We start from the raw sequence: 15,909 nt of genomic DNA on the forward strand, positions 1-15,909 counted from the left end.
TGCTTTCTCTCCACAAATGCTGCCAGAACTGCAAAGTTTCTCCAGCAATTCAGAGATAGTAAGAACTGCCGATGCTGGAGTCAGAGATAACACAGCGTGGAGCTGGGGGAGCACAGCGGGCCAGGCAGCATCAGAGGAGCAGGAAAGTTGACGTTTCGGGACGGAACCCTTCTTTAGTAATGGCAATTTCTGTTTTTGTTGCAAAATGTATTATGCAGTATATTTTAAATTTCATTCTTGAGCTATGTGTATTGTTGCAACGTCAGCATTTATTGCACATTCCTAAGGGCCCATGACAAGATAGTGGTGCGATACCTTATAAAGTCATAAGAGTTGTACAGCGCAGAAACAGCCCCTTCGGTCCAACTCGTCCATGCTGACCAGATGTCCTAAATTAATCTAGTCCCTTTTGCCAGCATTTGGCCCATATCCCTCCAAACCCTTCCAGTTCACGTACACATCCAGGTACTGTTTAAATATTGTAACTGTACCAGCCTCTACCATGTCTCTAGCTGCTCATTCCACATTTGCAGCACCCTCTGCATGAAAAAGTTGCCCTTTAGGTCCCTTTTATATTATTCCCCTCTCATGTTAAATCTTTGCCTTCTTGGACAACTGCAATCCATGTAGTGACAGGACATCCACAGCACCCTTAGGAAGGGATTTCCAAGATTTTGAATGCTCATGGTGTTGTTTAATGAATACTAAAGATGATAGGTAGGCTATCAGTCAAACAGCTCCCAAATTGTTCACCTACCTGTTTTTTTACTTTTGAACTCCCTTCAGGATTTGGCGTGACAACTTCTTGCTTTGTTTCAGCTGAAGTTATATTTTGTACTTCTCCGAGACTAGATTGAGGATTCTTACCATCCTCCCCTTCTGAAAAGATGAAGACATGCTGCAATTGAATGGGGTAACCTCAAGAATAATACATAACCAGCTCTTCATGCATTCAGAAAATAAACCACACAACTGATCCAAGTGTCCATGTTTTGTCCATTTATGCTTTACAGTAAGGTTATGAGATTTTTGTGCCTGCGCTTATCAACGACAGAATAGGGATACGAATCATTGTGTGTGTTTCAGTGTCTGTCTGCTTGCACTTGTGTGTCTATAACCATCAGACCGTTAAGAGGGAATAGCAGATATAGGCTATTTAGCCCACTGAGTCTGCTCTGCTGTTCAATGAGATCATGGCTGTTCTGATAATTCTCAACCTCACTTTCCTGCCTTTTCCCCATAACCCTTGGTTCCCTTCCTGATTAACAATCTGTCTATCTCAGCCTTGAATATATTTAATGGCTCAGCCTCAATAACATACTGAGGTAAAGAATTGCACAGATTCACTTACCTCTGAGGGAAGAAATTCCTCCTCATCTCTGTCTAAAATAATTAAGAAATAATATTTAAGAAATAATAATTAAGAAACCCCTTATTCTGAGTTGATGCCCTCTGGTCCCACCAGGGGAAACAACCTTTCTTCATCTACCCACTGAGAATCTTGTATGTTTTAACAAGGTCACCCCTCATTCTTCTAAACTGAAGTGAGTATAGACTGAACCTATTCAAACTCCTGAGACAGTCCCTCCATACCTGGTATTAGCCCAGTGAACCTTCTCTGAACTGTCTCCAATGCCAGGATATCTCTGTTTAGATAAAAGACCTAAAACATTCATACAATTCCACTATAGTCTGAGACAAGTGCCTTATACAGTTTTAGCAATTTTATACTCCTTTCCCCAATCAAAGTAAAATTGGAGAGAAATGGAAAACAGGTTACTGATTAGTGAAAAAGAGTAACTAAAGTGGACATTGGTCATTTGTAGGATGAGCCTGAGGAATTAATAACAGGAAAGAAGAAAATGACAGACAGCCTTTTTTCTTTATTCTTTCACAGGATGTGGGTGTCACTGTCAACACCAGCATTTATTGCCCATCCCTAATTACTCTTGAACTGAGGGCATTTTACAGGACAGTGAAAAGTCAACATGGCTGTGGGTCTGGAGTCACATATAGGCCAGACTGGGTAAAGACTGCAAATTTACTTCCCCAAAGGACATGAGTTTGTGTATTAATCGATGGAAGTTGTTATGGTCACCATCATTGATTGTGTTTTGAAGATGTAAATATGTTAGAAGCAGTTCTGAGCAGATCTACTGGACCAGCACCTTGAATGGGTTGAAAAGTTGAACAGGCTAGGCTTGTATCTGCTGGAGTTTAGAAGGGTAAGAAGCAACTTGATTGAAACAGAAGATCCTGACGGGTGTAGATTTGGAGACGATGTTTTGCTTGTGGGAAAATCTAGAACTATGGGTTACTGTGTAAAAATCAAGGGTCGTCAATTTAAAACAGAAATTAACTGTTTTTATGCCACAGAGGGGTAAGTCTTTGGAGTGCTCTTTCTGAAAAGATGTTGGATACAGCATCGTTTAATGATTTTAAGGTACAGCTAGATCGATTCTTGTTAAGCACGAGGGTGAAAGGTTAATGGGAGTAGGTGGGAATGTGGATTTCAGGTTACAATCAGATCAACTACAACCTTATGGAATGGTAGGATGATTGTACATACTACAGTTTGGTACCAACTCCCGTCTGTCATAAGAATTTGCAACTGATTGGAATTCACAAAACATCAAAGTCTCCATTCATCTTGCTGAAATTGGAATTGAGTTTTGGGTTATCTTATACATTGAAGTAGCCCAACTCTACCTCTCTACCACTGTGTCTCCAATTCTCTGCTGTCCCACTGCCTGCTCAGTATTTAATCTTGGATTAGAAGTAACAATGTTGATAGAACTGAAAACTATCATTTTTCTGTTACAAAGTACATTCAGCACAGAAAATGGCTATTTCCCAACAGCTCTGTGCTGGTGCTTATGCTCCAAATGAATGTTCTCTCATCTGACTTTCATCCAATTCCATCACTGTATCCCACTCGCTTCTCCCACACGTATTTAGTTCACTTCCCCTTTGAAGTAACAGTGCAGAGGCCAGTATCTCGGCAACAACTCACCCTTGATTTACCATGCACCGTGCATGGACTCTGACCAGCCAGCTCAGAGCCAATCCCTAGAATGAGAAGACTCTGAATCTCCTGTTTATATCTGTCAGCCAGGGCTCCCTGATTGGCTCAGGATAACAATCCCAATCAAAGATCTCATAGTCAATGAGATCTACCTGGGCCTCGTTCCAATCACTACATCCTTAAATGTGTTTGTGCTTATTTACCTCAAACACTTCCTGTAGTAGCAGTTTCCATATCCTCACTAGTCTCTGGATAAAGAGGTTTATCCTAATTTCCCTGTCTGATTCCTACAGGTCATTCAGCCTGTCAAGCCTGCTCCATCATCAACATAATCATGGCTGATCAAATTGCTGAATGCCTTTTCACCCATTACTCTTGGGCCACTGGTAATCAAAAGTGCATCAACCTTGACTGAAAGCCTGAGTCTCCACTATACTCTGGGGTAGAGAACTCCAAAGATTTACAATCCTCTCAGTAATGATAATATTGTATTTATGATCCCTCGTTCTGGTCTTCATCACAAGTGAAAAATACCTTCACAACTAACCCTATCAAACTCTTCCACAATTTGGAAGTCCTCATCTGACCCTTCAGCCTTCTCTTTCCTAGAGAATGATGTTTCAGTAGTTCCAATATTTTCTGATCAATACAATCTCTCTGTTCCAGCATCAAAAATGCAGATTTTCTCTGCACATTTTATTAGGAACTTCTATGTTCCTCTGATACTATTAACTGTCCTGTGTACTTGTTCTGGTTGTACCTGTGGATCTGTCACTAACTCCTTCTCTGACTATGACATGGGTGTTGTACACTGCATTTGCCCCAATGCTAAGGCTGGTTCCTTTAGCGTTCTGAACAAACTTAAACCTTCTGCAGAGCCAAAATTCACCACCCGAGTTTCTGAACTTTGATATCAGGTCCCATCCTCCGGCCTTAATGGAGACATGGTGGCATAGTGGTAATATCAATGGACTAGTAATCGAGAGGCCCATGTCCAGTACTCTGGGCACAGGTTCAATTCTCACCATGGTAACTGGTGGAATTTAAATTCAATTAAGCAGTCTAGAATATAATGTTAAGAGTATAAAATTACAACAACTATCTGAATCACTTACATCACTTAGGGAAGGAAATCAGCCACCATTATGCACCTGACACTAAATGCATTGCAATATGGGAGGCAATGGCACAATGGTAATTTCACAGGACTGGTAATCTGGAGCCCCAGGTTAATATTCTGGGGTCATGGCATTGAATCCTACAATGGCATATGGTCATGGACAGCTGGTTTGTGATGCAGAACGATGCCAACAGTGTGGGTTCAATTCCTACATCAGCAAGGATTCTCCTTCTCAATCTCTTCCCTCACCTGAGGCGTGTTAGCCCTCAGGTTAAATCACCACCAGACGCCCCTCTCTCTAAAGAGGAAGTGGGACTGTGATGACTTTACCTTTATGACAGATGCTGTAAATTGAATTCAACAAAGAAACTGAAAAGCTAGCCCAATGGTGACCATGTAACCACTGTCGATTGTTGTATACACTCATCTGGTACATTAAGGCCCTTCAGGGAAGGAAATCTGCCATCCTTACCTATTCTTACCTGGTCTGGCCCACAGTTGATTCCAGACCCACAGCAACATGGTTGACACTTAAACATCCTCTGAAAGAGACTGGCATGCCATTTGTTCAATGGGAATAAGGGATGGGCAACAAATGCTGGCTTTCAGTGTGACACCCAAATCCCATGAAAGAATAAAGGGGAAAATAATGTGATTTCTCAGGTGCCTTTCTCACTTAGAGTCATACAGCACAGAACAGGCCCTTCAGCCCAACTCATCCATGCTGATCACATTTCCTAAACTGAACTAGTCCCACTTGCCTGCATTTCACTCATGTCCCTCTAAACCTTTCCTAATCATGTGCCTCGCCAAATGTCTTTTAATTGTTGTAATTGTACCTGCATCAGGTACAATGCAACTCATTCCATACACGCACCCCGCTCTGGGTAAAAAGGTTGCCCTTAGGCCCCTCTTAAATCTTTACTCTCTCACGTTAAACCTATGTCCTCTAGTTTTGGACTCACCTATCCTGGGGGAAAGCCCTTGGCTATTCACCTTATGTATGCCCCTTATGATTTTATAAACCTCTATAATTTGGGTACTAATGATAATTTTCTGCATGGGCTCTGATTCACATTCCAAACAATGTCTTCCTCTGTTTTCTTCTCTTTTCATTTCATACATCCTCCATCATAACTGGAACTGACTTTAATAGAAAGTGTGGCATCACTCGTTTCATTCGAAGTAAGAAACCAATGAAATTGATAAAGAGCAAGAGAGATGAAAGAAAAACACAGACAGCAAGGGAAGAGATGGGAGGAATCTGGGGCGGAAGAAAGGGCCAGGAACCAAAGGACAGAAAGAAGAAAGGAAATTCTCCACCTCTACCCTTCTCCCTCTCTCACCGTAAACGTGCTCCTCAAAAACTAGATCTTTGGCCAGGCGTCTGGCCTCCTGTCATTGTTAAGTCTTTTGTAGCTTGGCAGTAAGTTTGGATTGGCTACAGCCCTGTGAAGTATTTTGCAATTCTTTATCACAGCAGAGATGCTATTCGTGATGCAAATTGTTGCACACACCACTGGAATGAGAGATAGGTGAGAGGGGTAAGCAAAAATATATGTGTATTGTTCTTCATATCAATTAGTGTTGTGACTAGGGAGGAAATTCAGTGTCATGCGCCATAGGATTAACTGCCTATCCCTGCCAATTCCTTTCATCCTGATCATCTGTCCTGTATATCAGTTCAGCAGGACTTGGTTTTGAATCATGATATATATATATATATTGCAGGCAGCTACCTGAGTCTTGTTCTCTTTTTCGCTTCCCCTTTGCTGCTGTTACCATTGTGTAGAGAGTCTGGAGCTCAGAGTTAAACACTCTCCCATCTTGCGTGCTAATGGCCTCAGACAGACACTGCAACAAAACAGATTACAAGGCGACAAGTTAGAGTGGAATGTCATTCTATCGCTTCCACCATTGATTGTAAATTTTGATTGGTCACTTGCAGGCTCCCCTCATGTTCCTTTTTATTTGTTTGTGAGAAGTAGACATCAGTGGCAAGGCCAATATTTATCGCTCATCTCTAATTGTGCAGACAGTGGTAAGCTGCCCTTTTGAAATGATGCAGTCCTCGTGGAGTTAGTACATCCACAGTGCGGCTGAGGAGGAACTTCCAGGGCTTTGAGCTGGTGACAATAAAGGAACAGTTATGTAGGTTCAAGTCAGGGCAGTTTGTGCTTTTGAGGGGAACCTGCAGTTGGTGAGAAGGTGCTAAACAAGTGATTCTGAGCAGGAAGCAGTCTCCTTTTAACAATGCACTGTGATGTTAATCCTGGGGAAACAACAGTGACTGAATTTGTAACATTCAGCCAGAAGATTAGGAGAACTTTTCACCCTCAGAATGTCATTCGTGTATCAGAAAGGATCCAGAGAATTAATTCGAATTTTACAAAGATTAAAAAGTGGACATATAATGTTTATTCCGTCGGGTGAGCCCAGAAGTAGGGACACTGTTTTAAAATTAGAATTTGCCCTTTTAGGATGTAGACGAGGGATAATTTTTTTTCTCTTAGATGGTTGAGCGGCTTTAGAGAAAAAAACCGAAAGAACTGCAGATGCTGTAAAGTTCTGAGGAAGAGTTACCGGACCCGAAACGATAACACTGATTTTTCTTCATAGATGCTGCCAGACCTGCTGAGCTTTTCCAGCAGCTTCTGTTTTTGAGCAGCTTTAGAACTCCAGCTGAGAAGGCAATAAAAATGGGGTAATTGAATATTTTTACAAAGGGGGCAGATGATTATCATTGCAGTTATTGGGGGTGGGTGGAAGGCAGTGTGGAAGTCAGAACACAAATCAGATTAGTCCTGATCTTAGTGAATGGCAGAGCAAGCCTGTAAGGTTGAATAGCCTACCCCTAATTTACATGTTCGTATACTTACAACACAACAATGCTGCAAAACAAACTGGCTCCACACAACATTTTCAAAATACTTATTCATAGGATGTGAGTATGAGTGGAAAGTCCAGCATTTATTCCCATCCCTTCGAAGCAGTGGTAATGAGCTGTCTTCTTGAATACAAACTGAGCGGCTCGCTAAAATAAACCAAACAGCTACAGAACGCTGGAGATCTGAAACAAAACAGAAACAGCTGGAGAAACTCAGTAGGTCTGACAGCATCCGTAGAGAGAAAAACAGAGTTAACGTTTCAAGTCTAGTGACCCGTCTTCAGTTCTGAAGAAGGGTGGCTAGATTCAAAATGTTAACTCGGTTTCTCTCTCCACAGATGCTGCCAGACCTGCTGAGTTTCTGCTGCACTTTCTGTCTTTGTGAGAGTGGTTTGCAGGGCCACTTCAGAGGACAGCTAACAGTGTACCACTCCTTGGCAGATATGAAATCAAATGTAAATCAGACTATGATAAGGGTGACAATTTCCCTTCCTAAAAGGCATTAGTGAACAAGATGGGCGGTTGCATGTTGTCATTATTGTAATTCAATAGTTATTCCATAATCACAGCCATGTTTTTCTTTTCATTCATTCACGGGATGAGGGCGTTGCTCACTAGGCCAGCATTTATTGCCCATCCCTAGAGGGCATTTAAGAGTCAACCACATTGCTATGGGCCTGGAGTCACATGTAGGCCAGAACAGGTAAGGATGGCAGTTTCCTTCCCTAAAGGACAAATGAACCAGATGGGTTTTTCTGACAATCGACAACGGATTCATGGTCATCACTAGACTCTTAATTTCAGATATTTGTATTGAATTCAACTTCCGCCATCTGCCATGGCGTGATGCTGCCAGGCCTGCTGAGCTTTTCCAGCAACTTCTATTTTTGTCCCCAAAACATTGCCTAGGTCTCTGGATTAAGAGCCCACAAAACATCATTCTGCAAATTAGGAACTCATGGTGTAGGGGATAATAGACGGATATGGATAAAAGATTGGCTGGTTTGCAGAAAACACTCAACATGTATAAATGTCCATGTGATAATTTCAATGAGCTCTGATTCACAATTCTCTATTGTCTTCCTTTTACCTTTTCATTTCATACGCTCCCCATCAGAACTGGAACTGGCTTCCATGGAAAGCATGGCATCAATTGTTTCACTTGGACAAAAGTCCTGTTTGATTGGCAAGTTGTGATGACAGGAGTCCTACAGGCGCCAGTGCTGGGGCCTCAGCTAATTTCACTTTTTGACAAATTACATCAATTACTTCAATGAGGGGAGTGAAGGCATGGTAGCTAAATGTGCATGTGATACAAATTAGGTTGGAAATGATGAGAGACAACAAGGTGCAGAGCTGGATGAAGACAGCAGGCCAAGCAGCATCATAGGAGCAAAAAGGCTGACGTTTCGGGCCTAGACCCTTCATCAGAAATGGGGGAGGGGGTTCTGAAATAAATAGGGAGAGAGGGGGAGGCGGATAGAGGAGGAGATAGGTGGAGAGGAAACAGACATATTGAAGAGGCGGGGATGGAGCCAGTAAAGGTGAGTGTAGGTGGGGAGTTAGGGAGGCGATAGGTCAGTCCAGAGAGGATGGACAGGTCAAGGGGGTGGGATGAGGTTAGTAGGTAGGAGATGGGGGTGCGGCTGGAGGTGGGAGGAGGGGATAGGTGGGAGGAAGAACAGGTTAGGGAGGCGGGGACGAGCTGGGCTGGTTTTGGGATGCGGTGGGGGGAGGAGAGATTTTGAAGCTTGTGAAATCCACATTGATACCATTGGGCTGCAGGGTTCCCAAGCGGAATATGAGTTGCTGTTCCTGCAACCTTCGGGTGGCATCGTTGTGGCACTGCAGGAGGCCCAGGATGGACATGTTGTCTGAGGAATGGGAGGGGGATTTGAAATGGTTCGCGACTGGGAGGTGCAGTTGTTTATTGCGAACTGAGCGTAGGTGTTCTGCAAAGCGGTCCCCGAGCCTCCGCTTGGTTTCCCCAATGTAGAGGAGGCCACAATGGGTACAGCGGATACAGTATACCACATTGGCAGATGTAGAGGTGAACATCTGCTTGATGTGGAAAGTCTTCTTGGGGCCAGGGATGGGGATGAGGGAGGAGGCATGGGGGCAGGTGTAGCACTTCCTGCGGTTGCAGGGAGAAGTGCCGGGTGTGGTGGGGCTGGAGGGGAGTGCGGAGCGGACAAGGGAGTCACAGAGAGAGTGGTCCCTCCGGAAAGCAGATAAGGGTGGGGAGGGAAAGATGTCTTTGGTGGTGGGGTCGGATTGCAGATGGCGGAAGTGTCGGAGGATTATGCGTTGGATCCGGAGGGTGGTGGGGTGGTACGTGTGGACGAGGGGGATTCTTTTTTGGTTGTTATTGCGGGGACGGGATGTGAGGGATGAGGTGCGGGAAATGTGGGAGACACGGTTAGGGCGTTCTCGACCACTGAGGGGGGGAAGTTGCGGTCCTTGAAAAGCGAGGACATCTGAGATGTACGGGAGTGGAATGCCTCATCCTGGGAGCAGATGCGGTGGAGGCAAAGGAATTGGGAATAAGGGATGGCATTTTTGCAAGAAGGTGGGTGGGAGGAGGTGTATTCTAGGTAGTTGTGGGAGTCGGTGGGCTTGAAATGGATATCGGTTTCTAGGTGGTTGCCCGAGATGGAGACAGAGAGGTCCAGGAAGGAGAGAGAGATATTAGAGATGGTCCAGGTGAACTTTAGGTTGGGGTGGAAGGTGTTGGTGAAGTGGATGAACTGTTCGAGCTCCTTGTGGGAGCACGAGGCGGCGCCGATACAGTCATCAACGTAACGGAGGAAGAGGTGGGGTTTAGGGCCAGTGGAGGTACGGAAGAGGGATTGTTCCACGTAACCTACAAAGAGGCAGGCATAGCTTGGGCCCATATAGGTACCCATGCCCACCCCCTTTGGATGTAGGAAGTGGGAGGAATTGAAAGAGAAGTTGTTGAGGGTGAGGACAAGTTCGGCTAAGCGGATGAGAGTGTCAGTGGAGGGGGAATGGTCGGGCCTGCGGGACAGGAAGAAGCGGAGGGCCTTTAGGCCATCTGTATGGGGAATGCAGGTGTATAGGGACTGGACATCCATGGTGAAGATGAGGTGTTGGGGACCGGGGAATTGGAAGTTGTGGAGGAGGTGGAGGGCATGGGTGGTGTCACGGACGTAGGTAGGGAGTTCCTGGACCAAGGGAGAGAAAATGGAGTCCAGATAGTTGGAGATAAGTTCGGTGGGGCAGGAGCAGGCGGAGACAATGGGTTGACCAGGACATTCAGGTTTGTGGATTTTGGGAAGGAGATAGCAGCGGGTGGTGCGGGGATGGGGAACGATGAGGTTGGAGGCCGTGGGTGGGAGGTCACCTGAGGTGATGAGACTGTAGATGGTTTGGGAGATGATGGTTTGGTGCTCGGGGGTGGGGTCATGATCAAGGGGGTGGTAGGAGGAGGTGTCGGAGAGTTGGCGTCTGCCCTCGGCGATGTAGAGGTCAGTGCGCCATACTACAACTGCGCCTCCCTTGCCCGCGGGTTTTATGGTGAGGTTGGGATTGGAGCGGAGGGCTGCACGTTCTGCGGGGGAGAGGTTGGAGTGGGTGAGAGGGGTGGAGAGGTTGAGGCGATTGATGTCTCGACGGCAGTTGGAGTTGAAGAGGTCGAGGGAGGGTAGGAGGCCTTGGGGTGGTGTCCAGGAGGAGGGGGTGTGTTGGAGGCAGGAGAAGGGGTCGGTAGAGGGAGGGTTAGGTTCACGGTTGAAGAAGTAAGCGTGGAGGCGGAGGCGGTGGAAAAACTGCTCTATGTCCAAACGTGACTGGTATTCGTTGATGTGTGGGTGGAGGGGGACAAAAATAAGCCCTTTACTGAGGACTGACCGTTTGTCCTCAGTAAGGGGGAGGTCTGGGGGGATGGTGAAGACTCGGCAGGGCAGGGTGCTATTGTCCCCTCTGGAGCTGCTGGCTGTGGAGGCTGTGGGCAGAGTTGCGTTGGTTGGAAATGATGTTGTGTGGAGGACATAAGGAGGTCACAGATTTGATTTCAATAACTTTATAGCCTGATTCCATCCTTCTATATTTTTCACCCACCCACACCCAGTCTTGTTATGACCCAGGCTGCTTTTAGCATTTCCAACTCATTGTCACCCACTTTCACATCTATTGTCACATTACATGGTTTGCTTTCAGCACAGATTACCTATTCTCTGCTATCCTTAGCTTTTATTATCACTTATTCAGCTTCTCTTCTGTCCTGGCCTGCTATCCATAATCCCTTTCATTTATATGTCTCTCCCTGGGCTCTCTCTCTTCACCTATCAGCTCACCTATCTATTCCAATCCCCATTCCCACCTCCTTTTAAGCACAAATACCACTTATTTTTCCCAGCTGCTATCTGTTCTGATTAAGAGTCACTGAATTTGAAATGTTAACTCTGCTTTCTTTCCACAGATGCTGCCAGACCTGCTGAGTTTCTCCAGCAATTTTTGTTTTTGTTTTATAAAATTAAAGATGCTACATTTCAGTTACACAGCACTGGTGAGACCATGTCTCAAATACCATGTAAAGTTTGCTCTCTCCATTTGAGGAAGAGTGTAAACATAGTGGAGGAAGTTCAAAGATGGTTTGCCAGATTCATATCTGGAGTGTGTGGTTTGTCTTGTAAGGAAAGATTGGACAAGCTGGGTTTGTTATCACTGGGGTTCTTGAGGGGTGACTTGACTGAGGGATATATGATGCTGAATGGTCTTGACAAGGTGAAAGTGGAAATGATACTACTTCGTGTGGGTCAGCGCAGATCTAGGGGTCACTGTTTTGATATTAATAGTTCTCTTTTCAGGACAGAGATGAGAACTTCTTTCTCTCAGAGTTGTATAATTTTGAAGGCAGCGGACGCAGCGTCACTGAATATTTTTACAAGGTGGATAGATTCTTGTTAGGTGGAGAATGAAACATTACTGCGGCTAAATGGAAATGTGGAATTTGAAATGCAAACTGGCCAGCTGGAGAAACTGAGCTAGAAGGAGAGACTAGATAGGCTTGGATTGTTTTCTTTAGAGCAGAGAAGACTTGGGGGGACATGATTGAGATGTTTAAGATTGAGGAGTATGGACGAGGTTAAGAGGGAGCAGCTGCTCCCCTTGGTTGAGGGGTCAATCACGAGAGGGCACAGTTTTAGGGTAAGGGGCAAGGGATTCAGAGGGGATTTGGGAAAAAACTTTTTCACTCAGCAGGTGGTGGGAATCTGCAATGTCCTATCAGGGAAGGTGGTCGAGTCTGGAAACCTTACTACCTTTAAAAAGTATTTGGATGAGTACTTCAAATATCATACCATTCAAGGATTTGGGACAAGTAGGATTAGTGCACTTTTAGTAGTAGTTATGTCAGTGCAAACTTGATGGGCTGAAGGGCCTTTCTTAATCTGTATGAATCTATGATAATATTGAATGATGGAGAAGACTCAAAGGACTGAATGGCCTTCTGCTCCTAATTCGTATGTTTGTATTACTGATTCAAGCATTTATTTCACATTTTGGTTCTATTATTTTGTTAACTAAACTTGAATTTCCCAGCTGCCATGGCAGGATTTGGGAAAATTTCTCTGGATTACAAGTCCAATAACAAATAAACAATGGAGACAATAAGGATTGCAGATGTTGGAAGCCAGAGTCTTGAGGTGTGAGGCTGGAAAATCACAGCAGGTCAGACAGCATCCGAGGAGCAGGAAAATCAACGTTTCAGGCCAAAACCCTTCATTAGGACCCTTTGTTAGTCCTGATGAAATCAGTAGTGGGTTCAGTCCGACTCCAGAGACTATTTGCCCTCTCAGGTGGATATAAATGTCCAGTGGCAATAGACTGCAGAATATCTAGGTTGTTCTGTCTAGTGGTCTATTCCAATATGGAACATACAACATCATTATGTGGTCACAAGGACTTTGTTGTTTGTAAAATTGATTGTCATGTTCCCTACATTACAATAGTGACGGCACTTTGAAAAAAATAATTCACTGTCTGTAATGCGGACTGGGACATCTTGGGGTCATGAAATAGCAATCTTCCCTTCTTTCATTCTGTTTGACTTTCCAATGGCTTTTCTTTTGTGAGTATTTCAACCTGGCTTGAGAATATCCATCTCTAGCAACTCTGGTTGCAGTCTGTTCCCCAACATTCAATAGGCACTCCCAGCGACTGCTTGGTCCATAAAAGCAAAATGCTTTGGAAGCTGGAGAAAATGTTGGTAACACTGTTTTCAGTCCAAAATCCCCAAAATTTGCAGCATTTGCTTTTGTTTGGGTGTTTTATTCAGTTTCTTTATTCTTTCACGGTTACGGACATTACTGGAAAGGTCAGTGTTTGTTGCTTATCCCTAACTGCCTTTGAAACGAGTAGCTTCCTCAAACATTTCACAGTCAACCTCATTGCTGTAGATCTGGGGACGTATGTAGGCCAGATCAGCTGAGGATGGCAGATTTCCTTTCCTAAAGGACATTAGTGATCCACTACTTTTTGAGGATCACCCTATCTTGAAACAATTGAGTTCTCCAATGGTTTTTTTTACCTGTTAGCTTAGTAATTCTCTTCAAAGTTGATAGTCTGAAAGATTAACACCATTTCTTTCTCCACAGATGCTGTCTGACCTGCTGACCATTTTCAGCAGCTTCTGTTTTGATTCGAGTTTGGTTCATAAAATATCTATCAAACTTTCCTCAAGTGAGCAGTGGTCTGTGACATTAAATAGATAAAGACAGAAACAGAGGAAGAAAAGAAGAAATAAGTGAAAATGTGAAACTATCCATTTTGATATTATGAATAAAAGAGAAGCATATTTTCTAAATAGTGAGAGGCTGCGGAGCTCTGAAATGCCGAGGGATTTGGGTGTCCTAGTGCATGAATCATAGAAGATTAGCATGCAAATACAGCAAATACTTAGGAAAGTCAATACAATATTGCAACAGGAATTGAATACAAAAGTGTAGACGTTATGCTTCAGTTATACAGGGCATTGGTGACATCACATCCAAAATACTGTGCACAGAATCGGTCACTTTATTTAAGGAAAGATGTAAATGTTTTGAGGGCAATTCAGATGACGTTTACTAGACTAGTATCTGGAATAGGCAGGTCATCTTATTAAATATAACACAGTGTGAAGTCGGAGGAACACAGCAGGCCAGGCAGCATCTGAGGAGCAGGAAAGTTGATGTTGATGTTTCAGGTCGGGACCCTTATTCATAAAATTTCTGAAGAAGGGTCCCGACTGGAAAAGTAAACTTTTCTGCTCCTCTGATGCTGCCTGGCCTGCTGTGTTCCTCCAACTCCACACTGTGTTATCTCTGGCTCCAGCATTTGCAGTTCTTACTATCGCTGAGGTCATCGTATTAGGAAAGGTTGGTCAAGCTGGGCTTGTATCTTCTGGAGTTTAGAAGATTAAGAGGTGACTTGATTGAAACATATAAGATCCTGACGGGTCTTGTCAGGATGGGTGTGGGGTTAGTTATGGGAGAATCCAGAAGTCAGGGGCCACTGTTTAAAAATTAGGGGTCGCCCATCTGAAACAGAGATTAGGCAATTTTTTTCTCTCTGAGCGTTGCGAGTCTTTCGAACTCTCTTCCTGAAAAGATGGTGGAAGAAGAGTCCTTGAACGTTTCTAAGGCAGAGGTAGATTCTTGTTAAGCAGGAAGGTGAAAGTTATTAGGGGTGATCCAGAATACAGATTTGAGGATACAGCTATGTTCTTATTGAATGGCAGAGTAAGGCTCAAGGGGTTTCTGCTCCTGAATCATACATTTATAGTAAGGGATAAGAGTCAGAACAGAAGAACCAACCTGTTTATACGTCTTCCACTACCTGTTGGGGTATGCATAATTAATCCCAGGGCATCATGATAGGAAAAGAAATAGGGAAGCTAAAAGCAATCAATGTTTATCCCCCAACCAATATCATTAACACGACATCTGATCATTGACTTCAAACATTGGTATTGAGGTCTTGATCTGCATAATTTGTCTGTCGCATTTCATCACTGCTCTTAGAAAATGATTACTGGATTGTCATAGTCTAGGAACCCTTGTTATCAGACAAGGCCAGTTAAGAATGTAAGTTAGCTCATTATTTTCTTCAGACATTGTGATACTTCTCAGGGAGTGGAATGAGTTAACTTACTGGCAACTAAACTTACAGGCACCTGTACGAACAGTAAAGAAAGAAAATAATCAATACAACCCACTGGTAAACAAGAATTTTAAAAATTGCAGATAAGGTGGCAAAGGTTCTCCTTAAAATAGTTCCAATGCTCACTCTCGTACTCTCAGCACAACGATCAAAGGGTAACAGACAGTCTTGGTCTATTGTACATTCAGCAGCCTCTCTTTTGGAACATCTGAATGCCAAATTGCTCAATCTGTTTGGGGTTTAGGCTCAGTATCATGTTCCCGGAGGGAGGTCCTGCTGGAGAAAGGCGCTGTTAGGTTTAAGTGGAAGGTGATTTCTAGACCCAGGAATGTTGGCAGGCATCCATAGATAAGAGATACCACATAGTGATATCGGTGAAGTGATTTCACCTTGAGATTCTGGTGATGGTCATAAAGCGTTCAAGTTTTGTCCTCATGATTTATGAGACCATCTGCACCCCTTGATTAGATTTCAGCCAGTAACACTCCTATATATGCGCTATTCTATTTATAAACCATCAAAATTTCTTGATTAGATTTCTTGTTTCTGAATAATCATTGTTCTATATATAGATTTCTCAAATACTTTGATTAGATGCCAACCTGTAACTCACTCCTGAGTATCAATTATTCTGTATCTGAATTCCTTGACTTAAATTCCAGTCTGGAACTCATTCCTGGGTATCTATTATCCTGTATATAAATCCCTGGGTTT

At 43.8% G+C, this 15,909-nt stretch overlaps 1 protein-coding gene across 2 annotated transcripts in view; it reads right to left on the bottom strand.

Annotated features, from left to right (window-relative positions):
- nhej1 (nonhomologous end-joining factor 1) overlaps nt 1-15,909 on the bottom strand; it is a 275,238-nt gene that overhangs the window by 3,369 nt on the left and 255,960 nt on the right. For both annotated transcript variants that reach the window (XM_048599082.1, XM_048599083.1), the window contains exons 6-7: nt 5,885-5,999; nt 758-879 (exon numbers count right to left, since the gene is read on the bottom strand). In XM_048599082.1, coding sequence (XP_048455039.1) covers nt 758-879; nt 5,885-5,999 — 237 coding nt within the window. The remainder of the gene's footprint in view (nt 1-757; nt 880-5,884; nt 6,000-15,909) is intronic.

This window comes from Rhincodon typus, chromosome 7, assembly GCF_021869965.1.
Source record: "Rhincodon typus isolate 14 chromosome 7, sRhiTyp1.1, whole genome shotgun sequence".
Classification (NCBI taxonomy): domain Eukaryota; kingdom Metazoa; phylum Chordata; class Chondrichthyes; order Orectolobiformes; family Rhincodontidae; genus Rhincodon; species Rhincodon typus.